The sequence below is a fragment of the Xylocopa sonorina genome, chromosome 18, assembly GCF_050948175.1.
Source record: "Xylocopa sonorina isolate GNS202 chromosome 18, iyXylSono1_principal, whole genome shotgun sequence".
Lineage (NCBI taxonomy): Eukaryota > Metazoa > Arthropoda > Insecta > Hymenoptera > Apidae > Xylocopa > Xylocopa sonorina.
The window spans coordinates 1,829,331-1,851,565 of record NC_135210.1 but is presented as its reverse complement, the minus strand read 5'-3'; the positions used below and the strand labels follow the sequence as shown (position 1 = coordinate 1,851,565).

The window sequence follows — 22,235 nt, the reverse complement described above, 5'->3', positions numbered from 1 at the left end:
TTGCGCGAATTTTTTCATTCAAGCTCGATTAATTCAACTTTATTAAAAATTCAACGCCTCGATAGCTTCGCTTCGATAATTTGTCCGCGATAATAATTTTCAGCAAATGCCTCGGCTAAATGCGATTTTTCGATGTTTATTCATACGAGCCGACCTTCGACTTCGAGTCTGCCGCTCTCGAAGCGGCTGCCTTCGAAAATGACTGCTATGTACACTTGTCAAGAGATGAAAAGTCACTGCGCGGTTAAATGCATCGCTGAAAGTAATTAGCCGATCCACTTTGTCGATCCCAACGATAGAAAAATTGTATGTTTTCTCTTGGGATTTGTGCTACCTCTGTTCGAACGTAAGAGTCCCATTTTACGTAAGACTAAGGATCAACGTTAGAGATGGAAAGACATTAAAAACAAAAAAAACCAAAACTGTATTACTTAAGTAATTTACTTAAATTATATCATTTTGTTTTCAGTCGATCAGATGTGTTTCTAACTCTTATCCTTTTTTTAAACGATTGTGTAAAGTTCATTTGGGAACTTTACATGAAACATTTTTGATAGTTTATAAAAATTTTCAAAATAATTCTTCTTCTTCTATTCATCAGCATTTACGTTTCTTTTTAGATAGAATTTTAATTACTGATTGCTCTGCAATTTTCCAAATTCTGAAAAATACATTTGGGAATTACACATAAAACATTTTTGATAGCTTGTAAAAATTTTCAAAATAATTCTTCTTCCTCTATCATCAGCATTTATATTTCTTTTTGGATAGAATTTTAATTATTGATTGCTTTGAGACTTTCCAAATTCTGATGAAACTGATTTTGTTATCTAATTTAGTTCTTTTGAATTGCTAAAATAAAGCTTGGACGATTCCATCTTTTTCGTCGCAACTCAAATTTTTTCTAAGTATGTGACAATTATTAACCTTTGCACCTTGATTTATACTTTTCGTTTCAAAGGAAAAATTAAATTTTACCACTTAAGTAACTCTTACTCTATGAAGTGGTTCTACGTTTAAATTGTCTTATTTGAAATTTCATACTTCTGACATTTGTTTGACGTTTCAAACAACAATAAATTTGATCCATTCTCTTTTTATTTTTCTACTCCTAATAAATAAAAGAACCAAATTTTTCAAATAGAGCTCTTATTTTCGGACAGAGGTTGTATTAATTGCTTCAATTCTTTTGCATAATTTTTTTCTAGCCTTTTATCAATCAATCTGTAAAAATAATGTCTGCTGCTGCTACTAGATTTATCGCATTAAAATTTGATAAATTTTAACTTGTTGAGTACAAATTTACGAAATTTCTTAAATTCTGACGTTCGCAATCAATTTCATCTAATAAATATATAAAAAGGAAGAGAAAGAATGTTTCGTCTTGAATCTGCTGGTGGACTCATCAGTTATGCTACCAAAATGGTGGAGTTGCGCCTTGGACGCGAAGATATTAAGAACAAATCAGAAATTCTGTTATATGAAAACAGAGGCTGAAATGAGTGCTTTCAAAAAACTGTATTATCTATGTTAATTTATCATTCAAGCCATTGAACAAATTCTGATTGCAAAATACCGAATGCAATTAAAGTTTTAACGTAAATTTCTCAAAAATGAAATTTATTGCTTTCTTGTATTACGCATCTTAATCTCCACGCTCTTCTTAATAATTATGGTCCTCGCATTACTATAAAAATTATAAACTATATTGCAAGAAGCAAAACTATTTAACCATATTTAATTCCTGAACAAAAAGTACCAAAAATAGATCCACTACGAAATGCATTAAACTCGCCAAACCCTCTAATGACGAATAATCGAAAACCATCGCGATACGATCCAATCTTCCACTGTACATCGAACCAACCCTTCCCACCCTTCACCGCCAATTTACCCTCGCGAATGCGAATCCAGCTCGACTACAGCCTCGAATTTCAACGAATAATTAACCCACAACCTGAATCCACCCTCGTTAAAGCGGAATCCCAAATACCAGCTAAGAAACGGTCCCAAGACTGCTTCAAGAGCTAATCAATAGCGCAACCCTTGCTCGTGTTCCACGTTCGAAGAGAAAGCTTTCGCATCCAACTGGTGGAACTCGCATCGAGCGAACGATCGCATGGTTTCTGGTGTTCCTCGTTTTTCCCCCACCTTTGCACGCGAGAAATCACGAAACGCTGATCGTAGCACACTGGCGACGTCCCGTTCGACGAGCATTGCTTTTGTCAGAGTCGTTTGTCCGCAGAGACAATGGCTGGCTCGTAATTGAATCTTCCACGGTGCAGAGAAATTGACGCGGCGAACGGGTTTTGGTCGAGCGACCAGCTCGATTAAAATATTACTCGTCGATGAATTACGGCTTGTTTGGGGGAGTTCGAGCTGAGCCGTTGTTCCTTTCACTGTCGCGGTGCTCCATCGTCGCCATATTGCATGCTCGCGATCATCCTCGCGGTGGAGTCGATTGTATTTCGGTTCTATCGCGATCGTAACGCTCGATGATTCGAGAGTTGTGCCAGACACGGGAATTGTTGAGGCTGTTATCGACACTATTTGCTCGTTTCTCTTGTTGTCGAATTGTAACGGGTTTATGGAAGTGAAATTTTAGAGAATTATTGGTGTGTGGGCTTGTGTTGCTGGTTCGAGAATCGCTTCAGCATGTTAGAGGTGTACAGTAAGGAGAATCAAACAGAATGTTGCTGTTACATAAAATATTAGGTTGGGGAATAGGTTCATAGCGTTTTTATATTTCTTTTATTTTACAACGATTTGTTTGCTGTTTGGCAAAGAGTAAGTATTCATTCGATAGAACTCTCTTTCTGCTCTACAAAACTATGTTAATTGTATTTTTGAGTTATTTAATTTTTTATTAGTTTCGAGGCTTAGAAGTGGAGAGCACGGAAATGGTTTGCAAAGTTGAAAAATGACAAATTTTCAGAATAATCCTTCTTCTTCTATTCATCAGCATTTACTTTTCTTTTTGGATAGAATTTTAATTACTGATTGCTTTGAGACTTTCCAAATTCTGATAGAACTGATTTTGTTATCTAATTTAGTTCTTTTCTTTTCTTTTTTTTTTAAGTTTCTTTTCTTTTTTTAGTTTGGAAGGCCTTCTGAATTCGATGAAGAACGTCTGAAATCACTTTTGAAGGAGAACGAAAGCCAAACCAGTCGTGAATTGGCGGAAAAAATGAACTGCGATCATAAAACGATTCTCAATCACCTTCATTCAATGGGATTTACCGAAAAATTGAGAGTCTGGGTGCCTCTCGAGCTCGTTTAAATAAAAGTCTTTGGTAAAAACGCTACGAACTTATTCCCCAACTTAATATATAATATTGTAGAGATACTTTTTGTGTATATCTGTATTAGTTGAATAGAGTATCATTTGTGCCACTCTAACAGCAAAATATTGTACAGATTCTTGTGTGTATATTTGTATTAGTTAAATAAAGTATCATTTGTGCCATTGCAGCAGTAAAATATTTTACAGATTCTTGTGTGTATATTAGTTAAATAAAGTATCAGACAAATGAAAGTCAAATAAAGTAATTTGTGCCATTACAGCAGTAAAATATTATACATATTCTTGTGTGTATATTTGTATTAGTTGAACAAAATATCAGTTGTGCCATTGCAGCAGTAAAATATTGCACAGAATCTTGTGTGTATATCTGTATTAATTAAATAAAATATCATTTGTAGCACTGCAGCAGTAAAATATTGTGCAGATATTCGTGTGTATATCTGTATTAATTAATTGGAGTATCATTTATCCTTTGCTAGGTTCGCATAAATGTAATTCAACAGTATCGAATTAATATTCTGTCCACAGAAAACGTTTTAATCGTGACATTCATCAAAATCAAACTTTCATTTCTCATCTTCTTCTCTAATTTCCCTTGATATTTCTGTATGATACGAGCACACCATAAATGACAGTGTAATTGACAATTATCGCTGAAAAAACGTGCAATTTGTAGCTTGCATGATCAAGTCGATGACTTTGAAAGAAACGTTCCTGCCATTGAAAACCGATCGTACGTCGTGCATGGAACAGCGTCACGTCGCGTCGTTGCACATCTCTCTGCCACCAGCTCTCCTCTCTCTCTCTCTCTCTCTCTCTCTCTCTCTCTTCCTCTCTCTGTTTTAAACAACCATTGACCAAACTCTACTCGAGTGTCACTAACGATAGAACCACGTCCATACACGATTGAAACTTTCGCTTTCGTGGCCATCCTCGTCTAGGAAAATTTGTAACCGATTTCCTGGACTCTCTCGTCATAGTTCTAACTCGAATGACGATCAACGAGACGCCAATGAATTACGCTACACCGAATATTTTGCTTTTTAACCCAATTTCGTTGTCGAAACTTTTTCTTCTATTCAACGAATTCATTTCACTTCTACATAGTTATTTCGTTAATTCTCAATTTGGAGAACGATCTCACCCGCTGAGAGTTCCTCTTAGACTACCCTATTGCAGAGATTACGCTGATTCTCGAAAATAAGCCGATCAAGTCTCGTTACGCTGGCAGAAATTCCGCTAATTTCGCAGCGCAATTTCTCGTCGTTCCTCTTACACGGAAACTTCGTTACTTTTTACGCGCGTTGAACTTTCACCGAGTTTCCACTGAAACCCACGTCGACGTTGCATCTAATTTCAACGAACAACCTGGGTTCGCTGAAACCACCAACCAACGACTTCGAGTAACTTACACCTCAGTTAAAGTAAGACGCGACGCGCTTTAACTTAATTTTAATTAAAAACGAAGTTATAAAGTTGAGAAATGTGGAGATTAAAAAATGAATTTCTCTCGTGTAATCGAAATTGCATTTCAGATGACCAATTAAAGTTGCATGGAACGTGCAGTCCACGTTCCACTTCCGATAACCGTTAATATTCGTAAATTCGTTTCGAGCAACCCTAATTTAACCCTTAGAGAGCCAATTCCGCATCGATCAGTCCGTCACGCGAAAAAGAAACTGCTAGTTCTCGAGCTTGTTCGATAACGATCTTACAACTGGTTCGAACGCGTCTTCAACTGTCAACGAAACGAAAAGAAAAAACTTCAGATTTCAACGAAATGAAATTCGCGAACGCTTCGTTAACGGCTCTCGTCGAGATCGATTAATTGACGTTTCACTGGCGAGATGACATTGTAATTTCCTAAATTCGAACTCTTTCCACGCGGTGGGAAGGAAAAGTCGTAACTAACTTCTAGACACTGTCACATTAATTAGCGAACGTCGGCTAAATTCCAGAAGATAATTAAATGTCACGGAACGGTGATTTTAATGGCGGTGTTTGTTCCGACTTCCTGAGAGAGATAAACGAAGTTATCGTTTAAACGCACAGAGATATGGTAATGTCGTCGAAAGTCCAAATTTACTGAACACGAAACCAAATGAATAACGAGAAATTAATTATATAATAGTTATAACAATTTTGTATGAAAATAAGAAATTAATAATTTAGAAAAAGTGTACCTTTCTTGTTAGAAAATTGAACCTCCTTCTTACATTCCACAGAAAATTGTATCTATTACAAGATTGTTAAAGATGCATGAACGCGAAAAGTATTCCCAAAGACTTGTTTAACGTTGTTACATTATAAATATGAAAAATTAATTATATAATAGCTATAGCAATTTTGTATGAAAAAAAATTAATAATTTAGGAAACGTGTACCTTTCTTGTTAGAAAATTGAAACTTCTTATATTCCATACGAAATTGTATCTATCGCGAGATTATTAAAGATGGATGAACGCGAAAAGTATTCTCAAAGACTTGTTTAAGAATGTTACATTATAAATATGAAAAATTAATTATATAGTAGTTATAACAATTTCGTACGAAAATAAAAAGTTAACAATTTAGAAAACGCGTACCTTTCTTTATTAGAAAATTGAAACTTCTTACATTCTACACGAAATTGCATCTACTGCGAGATTATTAAAGATGGATGAACGCGAAAGGTATTTCCAAAGACTTCTTTAACGATATCACATTATAAATACGAAAAATGAATTATGTAATAGTTATAAAAATTTCGTACGAAATTAAAAAATTAATAATTTAAAAAGCGTGTGTACCTTTCTTGTTAGAAAATTGAAACCTCCTTCTTACATTGCATACGAAATTGTATTTATTGTGAAATTATTAGACTCAAAGACTTGTTTAACGATGCCATATTATAAGTATGAAAAATTAATTATATAATAGTTATAGCAATTTTGTACGAAAATTCAAAATTAATAATTTAGAAAACCTGTACCTTTCTTGTTAGAAAATTGAAACTCCTTACAATCCACACAAAATTCTATTTGTTGCAGGATTATTAAACGTGGATGAAACAAAAAGTATTCCCAAAGACTTGTTTAAACGACGCCACGTTATAAATCGAATGAAATCGGCAAGATCGATGAAACTTCATGGCAGACACCCGTGCTTCCGATTGCACAGTTGTTTACTACCAGCAATACGAACAGATTGTTACGGAAAAATAGAGAACGCGCGAGAATGGCTTCCCGCAAATTGCTCGAGCGAGGATCAGAAAGTTAATCAGCCGGGGCGTTAACTTGTTGCACGGACGGCGCGGTCTGCGTAAATTTTCTTGCCAGTTTTGCGTCGCTAATTTGCCTCTGGTGCTTTGGGAGGCTTCGTTTCCAGAGAGATGAATGAGAAACCTACACTGCCCCTGGAACAATCTCTGATTCGTTCCAATCCGAAACGAACCAAATCCTACCTCCGCGTAATCCTTGCAGCCTCTTTAAAAAGAACTCGCCATCTAATCTAAAAGATTTGTTATTTTAATCAACGATGTAACGCGTCGAGTTCTATAAATTCTGCTCGCATCAACTAAAATTAGCTCATCTGCAGTACCCTCTAGCAGTCATCCGAAAGGATCACCATAACAAACACGTGTGGCGAGGTAACGAGACCCCCAACGAGATAAAGAATCGAAAGAAACGTGATACTAATTGCTAACGAGGGGGTTCGAGGCGTACTCGATCGCCAGGATCCACCTTAAGCGTCCACCCACGGCTATTAACCACAGTCGAGCGAAAAAAACGTTCTATTTAAAATTCGCACGGGCGCAGACCGCAAACTGGCAATCCCTTCCTCGCGTGCGAGGTTGGTATTTTCAAAAATAGCAAGCGAGCCAGTCCCAAGCGCGCCGCGGTCTCGGTTCCATTCAGCGTCGCAGTGTGCAGGGGCGTTCGAATAGAAAATAATCGGAGGGAAAAAAAAGTTGGTCGCGCGCGCAACAGCTAACTTTACAATGGATCGTCCGTGGCTGGCGTGCCGCTGCGTAATCGATCGATCGAACCGCGACTCTCAAGGAGGCGGCCACGGGAAATTAGTGCGCCGGGTTTCACCGCGGCAACAGTTGTTTGCACGGCTGTGGGAATTAAAGTCGCGAGAAACGGAGCGGGACCAGGGTGTTCCCCTTCGAAATCGTTCACCCGTAATCTCAGCGAAACGCGAGTCGAACTTCGAGACGATCTCGAGCCCAAGCGGAGGAAGTTTGTTCGAGCAGTTTCGGATAGTCGAGGAGCGCGGATCGATCGTGAAGCCAGAGCACCAGAGAGGACAGCAGAGGCACTCGTCTAACGGATAATCGATCACTCGAGTGAGGCTGAATCGCTGAGGATAGAGAACGTCTTAATACCAACGCGTTAGATCGCTTCTTTGTGAGAGTCGAGTGTGTGCATGCATTGTTTCCTGGGGCGGGTCAGTGAAGCGATTCGACTCGTTAAACCGTTCTCCACCTCTCGTCACACTGCTCGATCAACTTTCACCATATATTTCCGGTTACCATGTATATCCTCGCACCCCAAACAGTAGTCCGCATCCCCTGCTCAGCGTCTCGTTTCGTCTTACACACGGTAAACCTCGATCTAATAACCGCGAGCAACCTACCAAAACATCCATGGGTATCTGCGTGGGCGCCTTGGAGAGGCCCACGACGGAAACGATGTAAGTCAACGCGGTTCCAAAGGCCAGCAGGGTGCAGAGCGAGAGCCTCAGCGGCAGAGTGGCGAACAGCAAGTAGAGCAAGAGCAACAGCCAGCCTAGCCCGTCCCTAGGCGTGACCTCGTTCGACTTGAGGAACAGCTGAGAGAGTAGGTGTGCGGTGGACAGCTCCCAGGCCACGTGAGGGACCACCGACCAGAGCGCGTCCTTCGCCCTGGGATTGTGCTTCGCCCATGCGAGCAGCCCCAGGTTCAAGCCCAGGAACACAGCGGTTATACCGCGAGCTGGTAACTCCTGACCTGGCGAGGCCAACGTGTGCACGCCGTAGAGCAGAGCGGAGAACAGGAAATACTCGAGGCCACCGCGTCTCTGCTGAAGGGAGGAAGCACGATAGAGCGTCTCTAGCTTGGCGCTGCTGAAGCTCGTCCGCAGCAGGTTCGACGGCCTGCCCGCGCTCAGGTAGGAATCCTCGTTCGAGGTCTCTTGTCTTCGTAACATGGCGCCGCTCTCTCTCTCTCACTCGCTCTCTCACACACTCTCTCTCTCTCTCTATCTCTTCTCTCCGTTTCACATTCCTCTGGTTAAAGTGCGCGTTACACGCGTGAAAACTTGGTCAGGTAGCTCTGGACACGGCAACGTACGAAGGACATCGTCCCGAGAAGCGTCTCGTCGGGTCACCTGGAGAGACCAGGCCCAACCCCAGACAGTCTCACCCTCGATCAACCGCGGCTCGCGACGCGTACACGCTTCTTCGCACCCCAGGTAACTGGGTAAAGGCGACACGGAGGACGAACAGTGCCAGCACAGTACACTCCACACCCCTCGTGGGCGATCGTTGCTTCGCGGGTAAGAACACACACGCCTCTCGTCGCCACTCTCACGCACTCTCACACATACGGTCGACGGTTTCGGGATGCAGCTGCACCCGCGCGCGGGGTACTGGCCGGGTCACTACTGCCGGTGCTCTCTCTTCACTCCTCGGAGGGAAGCGGACCGCCACTCTCTCCGTCCGTCGCCACCGCTCGCAGCCGCCTCCGTTCACCTCCTCGTCGTGGCTGTTCCAGGCTTGCGCCATGCGAACCCCCGACTGTTCCCGACCCTCTACAACGCTGGGTCGATATCAACCACCACAACAGCCGACCGCGTCCACGACACGCCCTACCTACGCGTACCCACCGACCTAGCTGCACCCTCTGCGTCGCGTCCGTCACCATCGTCGAACGACCACGACCACGGCCGCTCGTCTCATCCGCGGTGCTCGTCGCATGGATGTCGGTCACTTCAACCATCCGCGCGACCGTTACGCTTTCTCGTTTCGAGGGAGATCGCTGCTGGCTGGTCACCACGACCGCTGGGGGTGCTGCGTACTGCTTCGTTTAGTCCTGCGGGGTCGATGAACCCTGACGCGAGAACGGTTCCGCTTGGGGTGCTGGTCCCTGGTTCGAGGGGGAACTTTCTGACGGCAGTGGGAATGTGAACCAGGTAAAGAGTTGATTGTACACTTTGGGGGTGTAAATTGTTCGAATTGGTTGAGTTGAGAATGTTTAGAAGTAAGCAGTAATTTGTTAATTTGGTTTTAGAGTTATCTAGTGTTGCATATATTCTACATTTTTTATCTGTTCGATTATTTAGTAATTATTTACTTGGGAATTCTTTATGAAATGCTACGTTAAAGGGTGAAATGAAAAGAGTTGTAGGATAACTTTGATGAAAGTAAGAATTGAAGCAAAAGATTTAGATTGTACACTTTGGGGCGTAAATTATTCTAATTGGTTGAGTTGAGAATAATGTTTAGAAGTAATCAGTAATTATTCATTTGGTTTGAAAGTTAGTTAGTGTTGCATATATTCTACATTTTTTATGTGTTCGATTGTTTAGTAATTATTTACTTGGGAATTCTTTATGAAACGCTACGTTAAAGGGTGAAATGAAAAGAGTTGTAGGATAACTTTGATGAAAGTAAGAAATGAAGCAAAAGATTTTGATTGTACACTTTGCGACGTAAATTATTCTGATTATTCGTTTGGTTTGAGAGTTAGTTAGAGTGTTGCATATATTCTACAGTTTTTGTGTTCGATTATTTAGTAATTTTTTACTTGAGAATTCTTTACGAAATGCTACCTTAAAGGAGGAAATGAAAAGAGTTCTAGGATAACTTTGATGAAAGTAAGAATTAAAGCAAAAGATTTAGATTGTACACTTTGGGGCGTAAATTATTCTAATTGGTTGAGTTGAGAATAATGTTTAAAAAAGTAATTATTAATTTGGTTTGAAAATTAGAATGTTGCAATATTCTATATTTTTTATGTGCAATCATTATTTAGTAATTTTCTACTTAGATTCTTAACGAAATGCTACATTAAAGAGGGAAATGAAAAGACTTCTAACTTCGATAAAAGTAAGAATTAAAGAAAAATTAATGTATCTTCAGATCTGTCTGGTTTCTGTATTACTAGTAGAGAAAAGGATGGAATGTGTATACAGTGAAAAATATATTTAACTATTTAGTTAACTAATTAATTTCACGTGGAGTGATTTTTTGTGTGCCTCGTTATCGTTCTCGAGTGTTCGATCACTCGAGTTATATGAATCATTGGATGTAATTGCTCTATGTTAATCCTAAACGATATTATGTTTCATAATTTATCGCCACTAGTTTCTCTCGTTTTTACATGCTGATCGATTTATAACACTTGAGCGATAATTTCCATTAAGTCGATCGTTTGCTCGGAAATTTCCATCGAAAAAATAATCCATCGTTTCCTTAACAATCGTTCGCCTGGTGACTCAGTCAGTGACTCACTGTAAGTTCATATCGGGTCCCACTAAAAAAACATCTAAGTGCTATTGTATACTTGTTCGCGATTCGTTCAAACGTGAATTGACGCGCCTCGACGCAATCCGTCCGAATCGAGTCTCGTTACAAATTCCACGAGATCATTTATTAACAAGCTATTGACACCTCGACGCACATCGAACGGCGTCAAGTGTCGCGGTTTGAAAAAGATTGATAACCCTTGTTCCATTCTGCGAGACGGACTCTCGATTCGACCCATCGACAAAGACGACGCCAGGCCCCTCCGTCCTCCAGGAAATTGAACGACGTCGATTTTTGTCGAGCCATTAATCCGCTCCATCTATCCAGGACCCGGTGAAAACCCAGCAGGAACTGGGAATCGTTTCCTCGAAACGTTTAATCGATACACGTTGGTCCCTCGACTAAAAACAAAATCTAAAAACGCACGGAAACGAACGAAACATCGAATGCAAGACGTACAATAACTGCTTACACACCTACCAAAATGCATGCTAAAAATAAAATGCAGTATCCCCTAACAATGAAAGAACGAAGTCGCGTTAAAGCGAGCGTATACACAAGACGGGTACCCAATGGAATGCCATCGAGATCGACACCTATTCGTGAGTTAGAATGTAAAGGAGATACGTGTGTTAGAACGAAGTGCGCAAATTGATGTTCAATTCGAGACACGTAGCGCTCCCTCAAGATTAACCCTAACCTAATCCTCAGCTGGTTGCTGCAGCTCCTTCTGTATATCCTCGGAGACTATGTAACCGAGCTGCCTCATCTCCTTCACGATTTGATCAACCTTGCTGAGGCTGTCGATCCACTTGTAGTAGGGCAACTCCTCCCTGGTCCCGCCATATTTCTTCGGCAAATGGGACGGGGATATGTGCTCGTGGAGGCTTTTCATGTTACCGCCGTGGAAGAAGATCTTGTTCTGCATTCTGACGTCCAACAGCGGCTTGAACACCGAGAACATCACGTCGAAGACCCACGACTGGTGCAGGATGTGTATCGCGTACGTTTTCATTGGAAACGCCGACACCATCAGAGCTATCACCATACTGGCCACCTGAGAAATAGAAGAACGTAGTCAGTGGACTTGGAGGGTAATTAGTCTGACTGTGCATACGTATTCAAATCAGTCTGCGTTTCTGGTACTTGGGTCAGTGTATCGTTTGTGTAACAGTCAACTCGTTGTACTTAAATCTCTAATGCGAGCGTTCTTCGAATTCTGCTCTTATTGAAGAACGATTTTTAAGGTTTGAGGAACTGTGGCGGTCCTCCAAAGGTCGTCACTAAAGGGACAACGACACCTACAGTTTCTCGAAGGCACATGGTTTCCCATCATACCACTTCTTGACCTTTTCTTAACAAACCTGCGTCTAAGACAGTAGTCTGCTAAACAGCCACACTTATGAGTCCACTAGCAGGCCCAAAAGGAAACGTTTTTCCTTCTCTTTTTCTTCCATTTTTCCTCTTTCATTCTCACAGTAAACAAAAGCAAATTCAGAGCACTAAAGTCAATTTTCAATGGTATAGACAATAGAATAATTTGGAACTTATAAACTTTTGAAATATGGAATAGCTGTGCAGATCCCAAAATTGGTAAAAAATATCTTGAAACTCAATATTTGGTCTCCAAAATCTAATTTGGAACGGTCCCTCGACACAGTTCGAAATTAGTAGGCACGTTCAGCACAAAATTCAGCGAAACTCGAAACCAGAGGCTCGATTAGCCCTCGAACCAGACCTAACAAGATTAAAAACAGAGATAGAGGTAGGATCAGTTTCGCTTAGAGAGGAAAAACAAAATAACTCAATCACGCAATTAAAGTAATTAATTCACGTCAGTCTCATTCTCTTTCTCTTTCTCATACAAACTGTTTAAAAAATGACGACTAAAAAGGCTGTATGAATTGAACTGAGAATACTCAGTCGTTGAAAATCTGAAGATGGATTCAATTACGACTACTACTTAAAAAAAAATTGCAATGCGCCATGGTTTGGTTACCTCTACATTAAAACAACCCATCAGCAGAGGATTAAAAAATCGCTACGAGCTTCCTTCCACTAGTTTTCCTCGACAAACTTCCCAGAAAGCGATTCTGCGCGTGACATCGAACAATACCCGCCTGCAACTCTCCGGATATTCCGTGTCGCCAGACACCCTTATCCTTCCCAACTAACGATCCGACGAACGATCGGGTGTACACGTTCCAGAGAACTCTGCAGTTCGTCCAAGTTTCAAGGACACCATTAGTACCACGCAGCCGTCGCTCTGTCGGATACTCGCGCGAGATGAATAAACGTAACAAAGCTTGATCGAATGAAATAAGAGACTGCTAGTAGTTCTGTGATTATCGCAGACGTCTCGAGTTTCAAGAACGTTGAAAGCGAACGAGCGCATCGACACACCCGAGGATTCAGTCGAATCGGATCTTGGTTCCACGTCTGAGGGAACCATAATCCCTAATCCTGGTGTATTTCACTGATCTCGTTCGAGCATGGTCGAAATTGATTACTGAAATAAAAGGAAGGATACCTGAGGGGTGATGGTCCACGCGTGCGCCATAGTGATACCCTCCAGATCGAAAAGGACGACGCCACCAAGGATCTGCGCTCTTGGCTCCAAAATCCCCAGCTCGAGGACGATCACAGTCGCTTTAAAGATCTCCTCGACTGAGTACTTCCGCGGATCCCAATTGCCCAGTCGATAGATCATCATCCTCCTGCCGCACTGGGTCCTGTACGCGGGCACAGTCATCACGTCGTCGTCGCCAATGTGCTTCATCTCCATTGGGTTCACGTCCTGGTGGATCTCCGGGTGCTCCTCTTTGAAGTTGTAGTAGTTCACGATCTATCGAAAGATCCCTTGAGGAGAGACAGGCTGATTGTTTGCCAGTGTTAATATCGAACCTTCTGCGACTCTTTTACGTTTCGACGTTTCGATTAAAGCTGTTCTATTCTGCTCGATGATTTTTTAAAAATGTATGCTCGAACATAAATTTTGATATTTTAGTATCAAATTTTCGTTGGTGTCTGCTGAATTGCAGCTGTTCTATTCTGCTCGATGAATTTTTTGGCAGTGTTAATATCGAATCTTCTGCGACTCTTTTACGTTTTGACATCGCGATTGAAGCTATTCTATTCTGCTCCATGAATTTTCAAAAATGTATGCTCGAACATAAATTTTGATATTTTAGTATCAAATTTTCGTTGATGTCTGCTGAATTGAAGCTGTTCTATTCTGCTCGATGAATTTTTTGGCAGTGTTAATATCGAATCTTCTGCGACTCTTTTACGTTTCCACCATCGCGATTGAAGCTATTCTATTCTACTCGATAAATTTTCAAAAATGTATGCTCGAATTAAACTTTAATATTGTAATACTAAATTTTCGTTAATGTCTGCTTGTCCCAAAAGCAATATTTCAATTCACTAAAGGCTCGTTTGAATCAAAGCAATTTTTAGTAACCTCGAGTTTAGATATTTTAGTATCAAATTTTCGTTAATGTCTGCTGGTCCAAAAAGCAATAATTCGATTCACTAAAGGCTCGTTCGAAGCAGAGCGTGCAATTTTTAGTAACCTCGAGTCGAAAAGCGAACCCCGTGCAAACGAACGATCAACCGAGAGATCGCACGCTCGCGAATCGTTTTTCGAGCTCTCGCGAGCCACGGAAACAAACAGGAGAGACCAGTCAATAATTGATGGCGTTTCAAAGGAGCAACGAGCGGAGACGAGTGCGCTGGCGGTCCTTTTGATCAGCACTGCGAAGCAAGGAGAGCCGTGCAATTATTCAAGCGTCTCGTGGCTCGCTGCTGGGCGAAAGGACGCTTGGCTGGGAAAAAGCGCCGCGGCTCGAGGTAAATATTAAAACGGCTAACGCAATCAACCCCGTTAATGATCCAGCCAGAGGTGACACGCGAAATTGTCAACCATGACAGCGATCGCAGCACCCTCTACTGCACCCTGCGCGATCTCAAGTTTCTCGATACCTCATCACGAATCTGTTACCTCGATTCTCGATCACGCGACGACCATTTCCGCTTACGTGAAAACGATCAGACTACTCGAACGAGCATTCAGAGTTTAAGTGTGCCCTCGCAACTGCAAAATGGACTTTGAATCGATGTCGTTGAGTGACTAATCGACTTCTGCGATTTATACACGTTTGTCAACGTTCGCAGTTTCGCTGAGACGCGAAATCGGTTGAGAAATTTCGCACGAAAGCGAAGAGAGTTCCAAAGGGGATTGCTCGATTCTGAAACGGAACGGGTCGGAATTCTCGCTACTTTTTTCGAGCACACCGAAATAGATAGTCGTCGGTTAGCTCGCCTTGGCATAGTTACGCAACCACTGTGGCTGGACTCGTTCCGCGGATCGCGCAGCAACGCTGCCAGCCTGCTAATTATCCTCGTGGATTTTTATTCGACAGTCGATGAATGTTGTTAAACGGCGAACTTTCGTACGGTGTGAGGAAAGCCCCTGTCGCTTGTATTGATAAACGAGCAACGAAACGATAACTCGAGCGGAGAATTTCGAGCGCAAGCTTTCGCTGTTACCGATCAGAAACTTACCATTCGATGCGCACGGTTCACGCTGAAGCTTTTCGCCCTTAGGAACCTAATCAGAAAGTCGTCGTCCGTCCTGTGCGGCAGGCATTCTCCCCTCTCTGTTGAACACACAATGTTAATATAAAAACAACGAGTAGAGTAATTAACTGTGACGAATGCTATTTTCTTTGAATAGATTATTATACTGTTTACTATTTTGTAATGCTTGAAATTTACATTTGAAGCGAACTCAGAGCGTTGTATTTGTTTGTATTAATTTATTTCACTAGTTTTGCTTACTTTTGTCAGCTGATCGGAATTAACAATTTTTGTGTATTTAAAATGTTATCTATCTTTACATTTGAAGCGAATTCAGAGCGTTGTATTTGTTTGTATTAATTTATTTCACTAGTTTTGCTTCCTTTTGTCAGCTGATCGGAATTAACAATTTTTATATATTTAAAATGTTATGTATCTTTACATTTGAAGCGAATTCAGAGCGTTGCACTTATTGTTATCAATAAATTTCACTAGTATTGCTTATTTTTATCAGCTGATCGAAGTTAACAATTTTTGCATATTTTTACATCTAAAGCGAATTCAAAACGTTGCATTTATTTATATCAATCGATTTCACTAGCTCCACTTACTTTTATCAGCTGATCGAAGCATACCTTAATTGAAACATACCCTGACGAAAACTAACTCGCGTATTACACCAATCGTTTCCATTCAAACATTATCAAATCAAATTAACTATTCTATTTTCAAAACTTCAAGAAAAGCGATCTATCAATGTACAAATCATCCATCGTACATTTCTTACGAAACCAGGAAGTAGCTCCAAGCGACAGAACACGCGATCGAATAAAAACGGCAGTGTACCAACGTTAACCATAAAACGAATCAATTTTCCAAATCAATCAACGTGCACTGTCGACTTTTTTCAAAATATTTTAAAAAACATGATTATCAAATTCCTTCGCAAAAGTACCATAAATCATATCCCTGAAGTAGCTCTCTGAGACAGAACACATGGTTGAATAAAAACGACAGTGTACCAACATTAACCATAAGACGAATCAATTTTCGAAATCAATCAACGTGCACTGTCGACTTTTTCCAAAATATTTTAAAAAACATGATTAACAAATTCCTTCGTAAAATTACTATAAATCAAATCCCTGAAGTAGCTCAAAGGACAGAACACACGATTGAATGAAAACGACAGTGTACCAACATTAACCATAAGACGAATCAATTTTCGAAATCAATCAACGTGCACTGTCGACTTTTTCCAAAACATTTTAAAAAACATGATTAACAAATTCCTTCGTAAAATTACTATAAATCATATCCCTGAAGTAGCTCAAAGAGACAGAACACACGATTGAATGAAAACGACAGTGTACCAACGTTAACCACAAAACGAATCAATTTTCCAAATCAACCTACGTGCACTGTCGACACTTTCCAAAATATTTTAAAAAACATGATCAACACCCCATAGAAATTCCTTATAAATTACCATAAATCATATCCCTGAAGTAGCTTTCAGAAACATAACACACGATCGAATGAAAACGACAGTGTACAAATTTTCCAAATCAATCTACGTGCACTGTCGACTCTTTGCGCGGAGTTAATCACGTTTCTTAGAATATTTTGAAAAAATTCCTTTGTAAAATTACTATAAATCATATCCCTGAAGTATCTCCAAGAGACAGAACACACGATCGAATGAAAACGACAGTGTACAAATTTTCCAAATTAATCTACATGCATTGTCGACTTTTTGCGTTCTGTTAATCACGTTTGATAGAATATTTTGAAAAAATTCCTTGGCAAAATTACCATAAATCATATCCCTGAAGTATCTCCAAGAGACAGAACACATGGTTGAATGAAAACGACAGTGTACCAACCTTAACCACAAAACGAATAAATTTTCCAAATTAATCTACTCTGCTAATAAACTACTGTGCACTGTCGACTCTTTTCAAAATATTCTAAGTAGCATGATTAACATTCCATAGAAATTCCTTCGCGAAATTACCATAAATCATATTCCTGAAACAGCTCAAAGAGACAGAACACACGATCGACTCAAACGACAGTGTACAAATTTTCCAAATTAATCTACGTGCACTGTCGACCCTTTGCTGTGTTAATCACGTATCTTAGAATATTTTGGAAAAATTCCTTCACAAAATTACCATAAATCATATCCCTGAGTTCCTGAAGGGTGCTACACTTGACCTCGTCCGTCTCTCCCAGTTCCCTCCTCGCGTATTCCATCACTTCCGGCGACGGTTCGCCCAGGTCCAAACACACCTCCTCGTCATCCGTTTGCAGTTGGTCGCCCTTCAACTCTGGCATTCTGTCCTCGTCCTCGTCGTTGTTCGCCGCTTGGAGAACCAGCGCCCTTCGCTTCTCGCAGCTCCTCAAGGCTGGCTCATCGGTCCCTCCGTCGCCCTGCGGCATCGCGCGGCTGTCAGACGATCCTCGCCGCCGCGGTTCGCACCGTCTCGCGCGGAGAACTCCGCTCGCGGGTACCAAACGCGCGAGGTTAACCACGACGAAACGATCGCGCGCCGGTACCAACTAAATACGACGCAAGCAACGCTCACCGTTCCGCGGCAAGCTTTCGACCGGTTTCGCTTTTGTCCCTTTGCCCCCCACGTTTCGACCCACTTTTGCCGCGGTTTCCTTCAACGCGCGCCGATTCGCGGGTACGTGCACTTAAATCGCCAGTTACCAATCGAGACGTCTGATTTTTTCGTTGTTTTTTTTTTTAGTTCTGTTTAAAGTTCTGTTTCAGTTTTGTTTGTACAATTACTGAGCTGATTTTGTTTCGCGAATGATTGCAAAAGAGCCACGATTGCATATACTTTGGCAGGTTTAGAGAATTCTAGTTGAAGAAAAGAACTATTGTTCAGTAGCGAAGGGTTTGAAAACTGAAAGAGAATAGATTTAACGGGGCTCTTCGCAGTCCCGCGCACTTAAATCGCGACTGACCAATCGAGACGTCCAATTCTGTCGTTGTTTTTTTTTTTTTTTTAGTTCTGTTTAGAGTTCTGTTTTAGTTCTGTTTGTACAATTACTGAGCTGATTTTGTTTCGCGAATGATTGCAAAAGAGCCACGATTGCATATACTTTGGCAGGTTTAGAGAATTCTAGTCGAAGGTAAGAACGATAGTTCAATGGCGAAGGGTTTGAAAACTGAAAATCGAAACATTTGACTCTTTCGTTGTTTTTTTGAGTTAGAGTTAGTTAGTTTTTTAGAGTTGTTTTTTGAGTTTCTGAGTTAAAGAAAAGAACTATTGTTCAGTAGCGAAGGGTTTGAAAACTGAAAGAGAATAGATTTAACGGGGCTCTTCGCAGTCCCGCGAACTTAAATCGCGACTGACCAATCAAGACGTCCGACTCGTTCGTTGTTTTTTTTTTTTTTAGTTCTGTTTAGAGATTAAAGGATCTTCCGTGGGTGCAGATTAGCGAAAGGTTTCGAAAGGGATTTTAAAAAATTCGAGATAGATCTAGATTGTATAATTAGTGGTCTAATTTCGCTTTGTGAATGATTGCAAAAGAGCCACGATTGGATATGCTTTGGCAGGTTTAAAGAATTCTAGTCGAAGGTAAGAATTATCGTTCGATAGCAAAGGGTTTGAAAACTGAAAATGGAAATATTTGACTCTTTCGTTGTTTTTTTTTTTTAGTTCTGTTTAGAAATTAAAGGATCCTTCATGGATGCAGAAAGAATTGTTGATTGGTTAACAAAGGGTTTCGAAAGGGATTTCAAAGAATTCAAGCTAGATCTACATTGTTACTGGTTTAATTTCGTTTCGCAAATGATTGCAAAAGAGCCACGATTGCATATGCTTTGGCAGGTTTGGAGAATTCTAGTCGAAGGTAAGAATTATCGTTCGATAGCAAAGGGTTTGAAAACTGAAAGTGAAGAAACTTAACGAGCCTCTTCGCAGCCCCGCGCACTTAAATCGCGACTGACCAATCGAAATGTCCGACTATTTCGTTGTTTTTTGGTATTGTTTAGAGATTGAAGGATCCTTTGTGGGTGCAGAAACGATTGTTGGTTAGCAAAGGGTTTCGAAAAGGATTTTAAAAAATTCGAGATAGATCTAGATTGTATAATTACTGGTCTGATTTCGTTTCGTGATTGATTGCAAAATAGTCACGATTCCTTTTCGCTGGATACGCCTTGGCAGGTCGAAGGTTAGAACTATGGTTTAATAGCAAAGGGTTTGAAAACTGAAAATCGACACGTCCGAATCTTTCAATGAGATTAAAGAAACCTCCATGGATACAAACATGATTGTAGGTTAGCGAAAGGTTTCGAAAGGGATTTTAAATATTTTAAATTCAAGATAGATTTATATTGTATAATTACTGGTTTGATCTCGTTTCGCGAATGATTGCAAAAGAGCCACGATTGCATATGCTTTGGCAGGTTTAGAGAATTCTAGTCGAAGGTAAGAACTATGGTTCAATAGCGAAGGGTTTGAAAACTGAAAGAGAAGAAATTTAATGAGCCTCTTCGCACTTAAGTGCGACTGACCACTCGAAACGTCCAACTCTTTCCTTGTTTTTTTTTTTATTTTGTTTAGAGATTAAAGAATCCTTCATGGAGGCAAACACGATTGTTGGTTAGCAAACGCTTTCGAAATGGATTTTAAAAAATTCGAGATAGCTCTAGATTGTACAATCACTGGTCTGATTTCGTTTTTTGAATGATTGCAAAAGAGCCACGATTGGATATGCTTTGGCAGGTTTAGAGAATTCTAGTCGAAGAAAATTATCGTTCAATAGCGAAGAGTTTGAAGACTGAAAATCGAGACGTCTGACTCTTTCGTTGATTTTTTTTTATTTTGTTTAGAGATTAAAGGATCCTTTGTGGATGCAGAGATGATTGTAGATTAGTGAAGGGTTTCGAAAGGGATTTTAAAAAATTCAAGATAGATCTAGATTGTACAATCACTGGTCTGATTTCGTTTTTTGAATGATTGCAAAAGAGCCACGATTGCATATGCTTTGGCAGGTTTAGAGAATTCTAGTCGAAGAAAACTATCGTTCAACAGCGAAAGGTTTGAAGACTGAAAGAGAAGAAATTTAATGAGCCTCTTCGCAAGATCTTTCTCTTACGAAACTGAAGTCGATTCGCATAATAGCTAGAAGATGTGTAGTTTGATGTGTGGTTCAATATAAAGAGAAAGGTCATATTGCAGACAGTGACGAACAACAGCATTAAACTATAAGGAATTTATGATGGATAATGGCTAAGATTCCTCATAATACCTGGTTGCGAAACGATAGTTACAACTGTTTGAACCTACCATGGCTACCTTACAGAGTTTTCATAATTGCGTTTCCATATACACATTTCTTGTCCAGTCAACAAGAAATTTGCACAATCGCGAGGACACTGGAGCGTCCATCAGCAACGTGACAAACCTCTCACGTGCGAGACGAATCCTTCCGGTTCTCGCAGAAAACTTTCAGCTCGAAACTCGCGCGACTTTTCCCTCTCGATGATACAATTCACAAGCTCGATCATTAACGAACACCCATTACATAACCTCAGCTTACAATAACTCGACAAAAATCACTCGCGAACGATTGTTCAACCAGTCAGTCGCTCGAACACATCACTCGATCTCTCGACACGGAAGATCGTCGGTCAGACTTCGATTGCACTGCTCTAGAATAGAAAACTGGTCGATCGAACGTTCGAGGTAGTCGTCAGACTGAGTTTTTAGAAGGACTCGTCGCGTAGCGAAAAGGAATCGCGTCGCGAGAATCGCTGGTTCTCGATCGTGCACCAACGACACTGGTCCGTGACGCAACTGGTTGCAAGTACGGAGTGCAATCTCGTTGCATCGACTCGAAATGCATTGTGGTTTCTCGCTGGTGCATCCGTGGCCTTTGAAAAGTATCTCGCGTTAAAGAGAACGATCGAACCGCGCTCTGTTCTGTCCCCATTATTCAAAACTCGTTCCAATCAGTTCATAACAATTTTAAAATATCGTATTCAAGCCTCTCCTCAAACGCGATGTTTGTTAGTCGACAGTTCCAAGTCACGTTCATCAAGTTCAATTAATTCAACAACTCTGTACAGAACTTTGGATCAATGTTTTGCAAAGCAGTTTTCTCGAGTCTATTAAAAAAGAAAGGTACATAATAATTAAGTACCGTAAAAAAAGATAAGCGACGTGTAAAACACGAGCGACACTGTGGCTGAATACGATTATCGAGATGGCGCGTTTATCACAGCCGGAAGGGAATAATTCTAAATGTTTTTACGTTTTTATGTATCTCGCGGTCGAGTGTCAGTGGTCGTTAAATAATATCGTCACACGTTGGAATATTGCAACGCGGATAAAATAATAAAGAAAAAAGGCCATCGATAATCGGATGACGCAAGAAAGTTCTGTCCGTGCGGATATGGTAAACGACTTGTCATCTAATTTACAAGATTGCAACTGGACTCTCGCGTGCAACACGTTTATCGCGTAAATAAGTTATTCGCGGGTGCGAAGTCCAAGTTCGTTCAAATGCGAGAGACGAGCGAATTAGAAGAGCCCTAATCGCGCGTGCGTGCGATATGTAACAATCGATTAGCAGCGAACGGTGACGTTATCTCGACGCTCGCCAATTCGTGCGATCTTTACGAGCTTTCTAAATTGGAGAGAGGATTCGTTCGCACGGATCGTTGGATCGTTAATGGTTAACCATTACGCGACGCAGACGTTACGATAGGCGGATGACATTTTTCTGACTGGAAATATCGATCGTAGAAATTATTCTCGCTGGAGAAAGTCGCGGGAGGCGAATGTGAACAGGATTTATCGTGGAAACGCGCGGATCGAACGACGAATCGTACGA

General features: G+C 40.8%; 2 protein-coding genes across 3 annotated transcripts in view; both read right to left on the bottom strand.

Annotated features, from left to right (window-relative positions):
- Positions 1-8,550, bottom strand: part of Ac3 (adenylate cyclase 3) — a 33,301-nt gene extending 24,751 nt beyond the window's left edge. The window contains exon 1 of the mRNA XM_076908369.1: positions 7,925-8,550. Coding sequence (XP_076764484.1) covers positions 7,925-8,476 — 552 coding nt within the window. The 5' untranslated portion in view covers positions 8,477-8,550. The remainder of the gene's footprint in view (positions 1-7,924) is intronic.
- Positions 8,551-11,465: 2,915 nt separating this feature from the next.
- On the bottom strand, positions 11,466-20,704 carry LOC143431453 (alpha-tocopherol transfer protein). 2 transcript variants are annotated; one of them, XM_076908211.1, is made up of 5 exons: positions 20,687-20,704; positions 17,555-17,813; positions 15,363-15,457; positions 13,327-13,641; positions 11,466-11,853 (listed from the first exon to the last, which is right to left on the bottom strand). In XM_076908211.1, exons 1-5 carry the CDS (start codon positions 20,687-20,689, stop codon positions 11,497-11,499), a joined length of 1,029 nt encoding a protein of 342 aa, XP_076764326.1. In that variant the 5' UTR covers positions 20,690-20,704; the 3' UTR covers positions 11,466-11,496. The 2 variants fall into 2 exon arrangements, with proteins under 2 accessions (XP_076764326.1, XP_076764325.1); XM_076908210.1 differs by lacking the exon at positions 20,687-20,704 and having other exon boundaries at positions 17,555-18,367.
- Between the last annotated feature and the right edge of the window lie 1,531 nt (positions 20,705-22,235).

Excerpts from the sequence above, each read along its gene's own strand:
- LOC143431453 (XM_076908210.1), bottom strand. The coding sequence starts at position 17,822 with ATGCCGCAGGGCGACGGAGGGACCGATGAGCCAGCCTTGAGGAGCTGC. Across the intron at positions 13,642-15,362 it reads TGAACCGTGCGCATCGAATG|ATCGTGAACTACTACAACTT; the intron begins GTAAGTTTCTGA and ends ATCTTTCGATAG. Across the intron at positions 11,854-13,326 it reads CGTGGACCATCACCCCTCAG|GTGGCCAGTATGGTGATAGC; the intron begins GTATCCTTCCTT and ends TCTATTTCTCAG.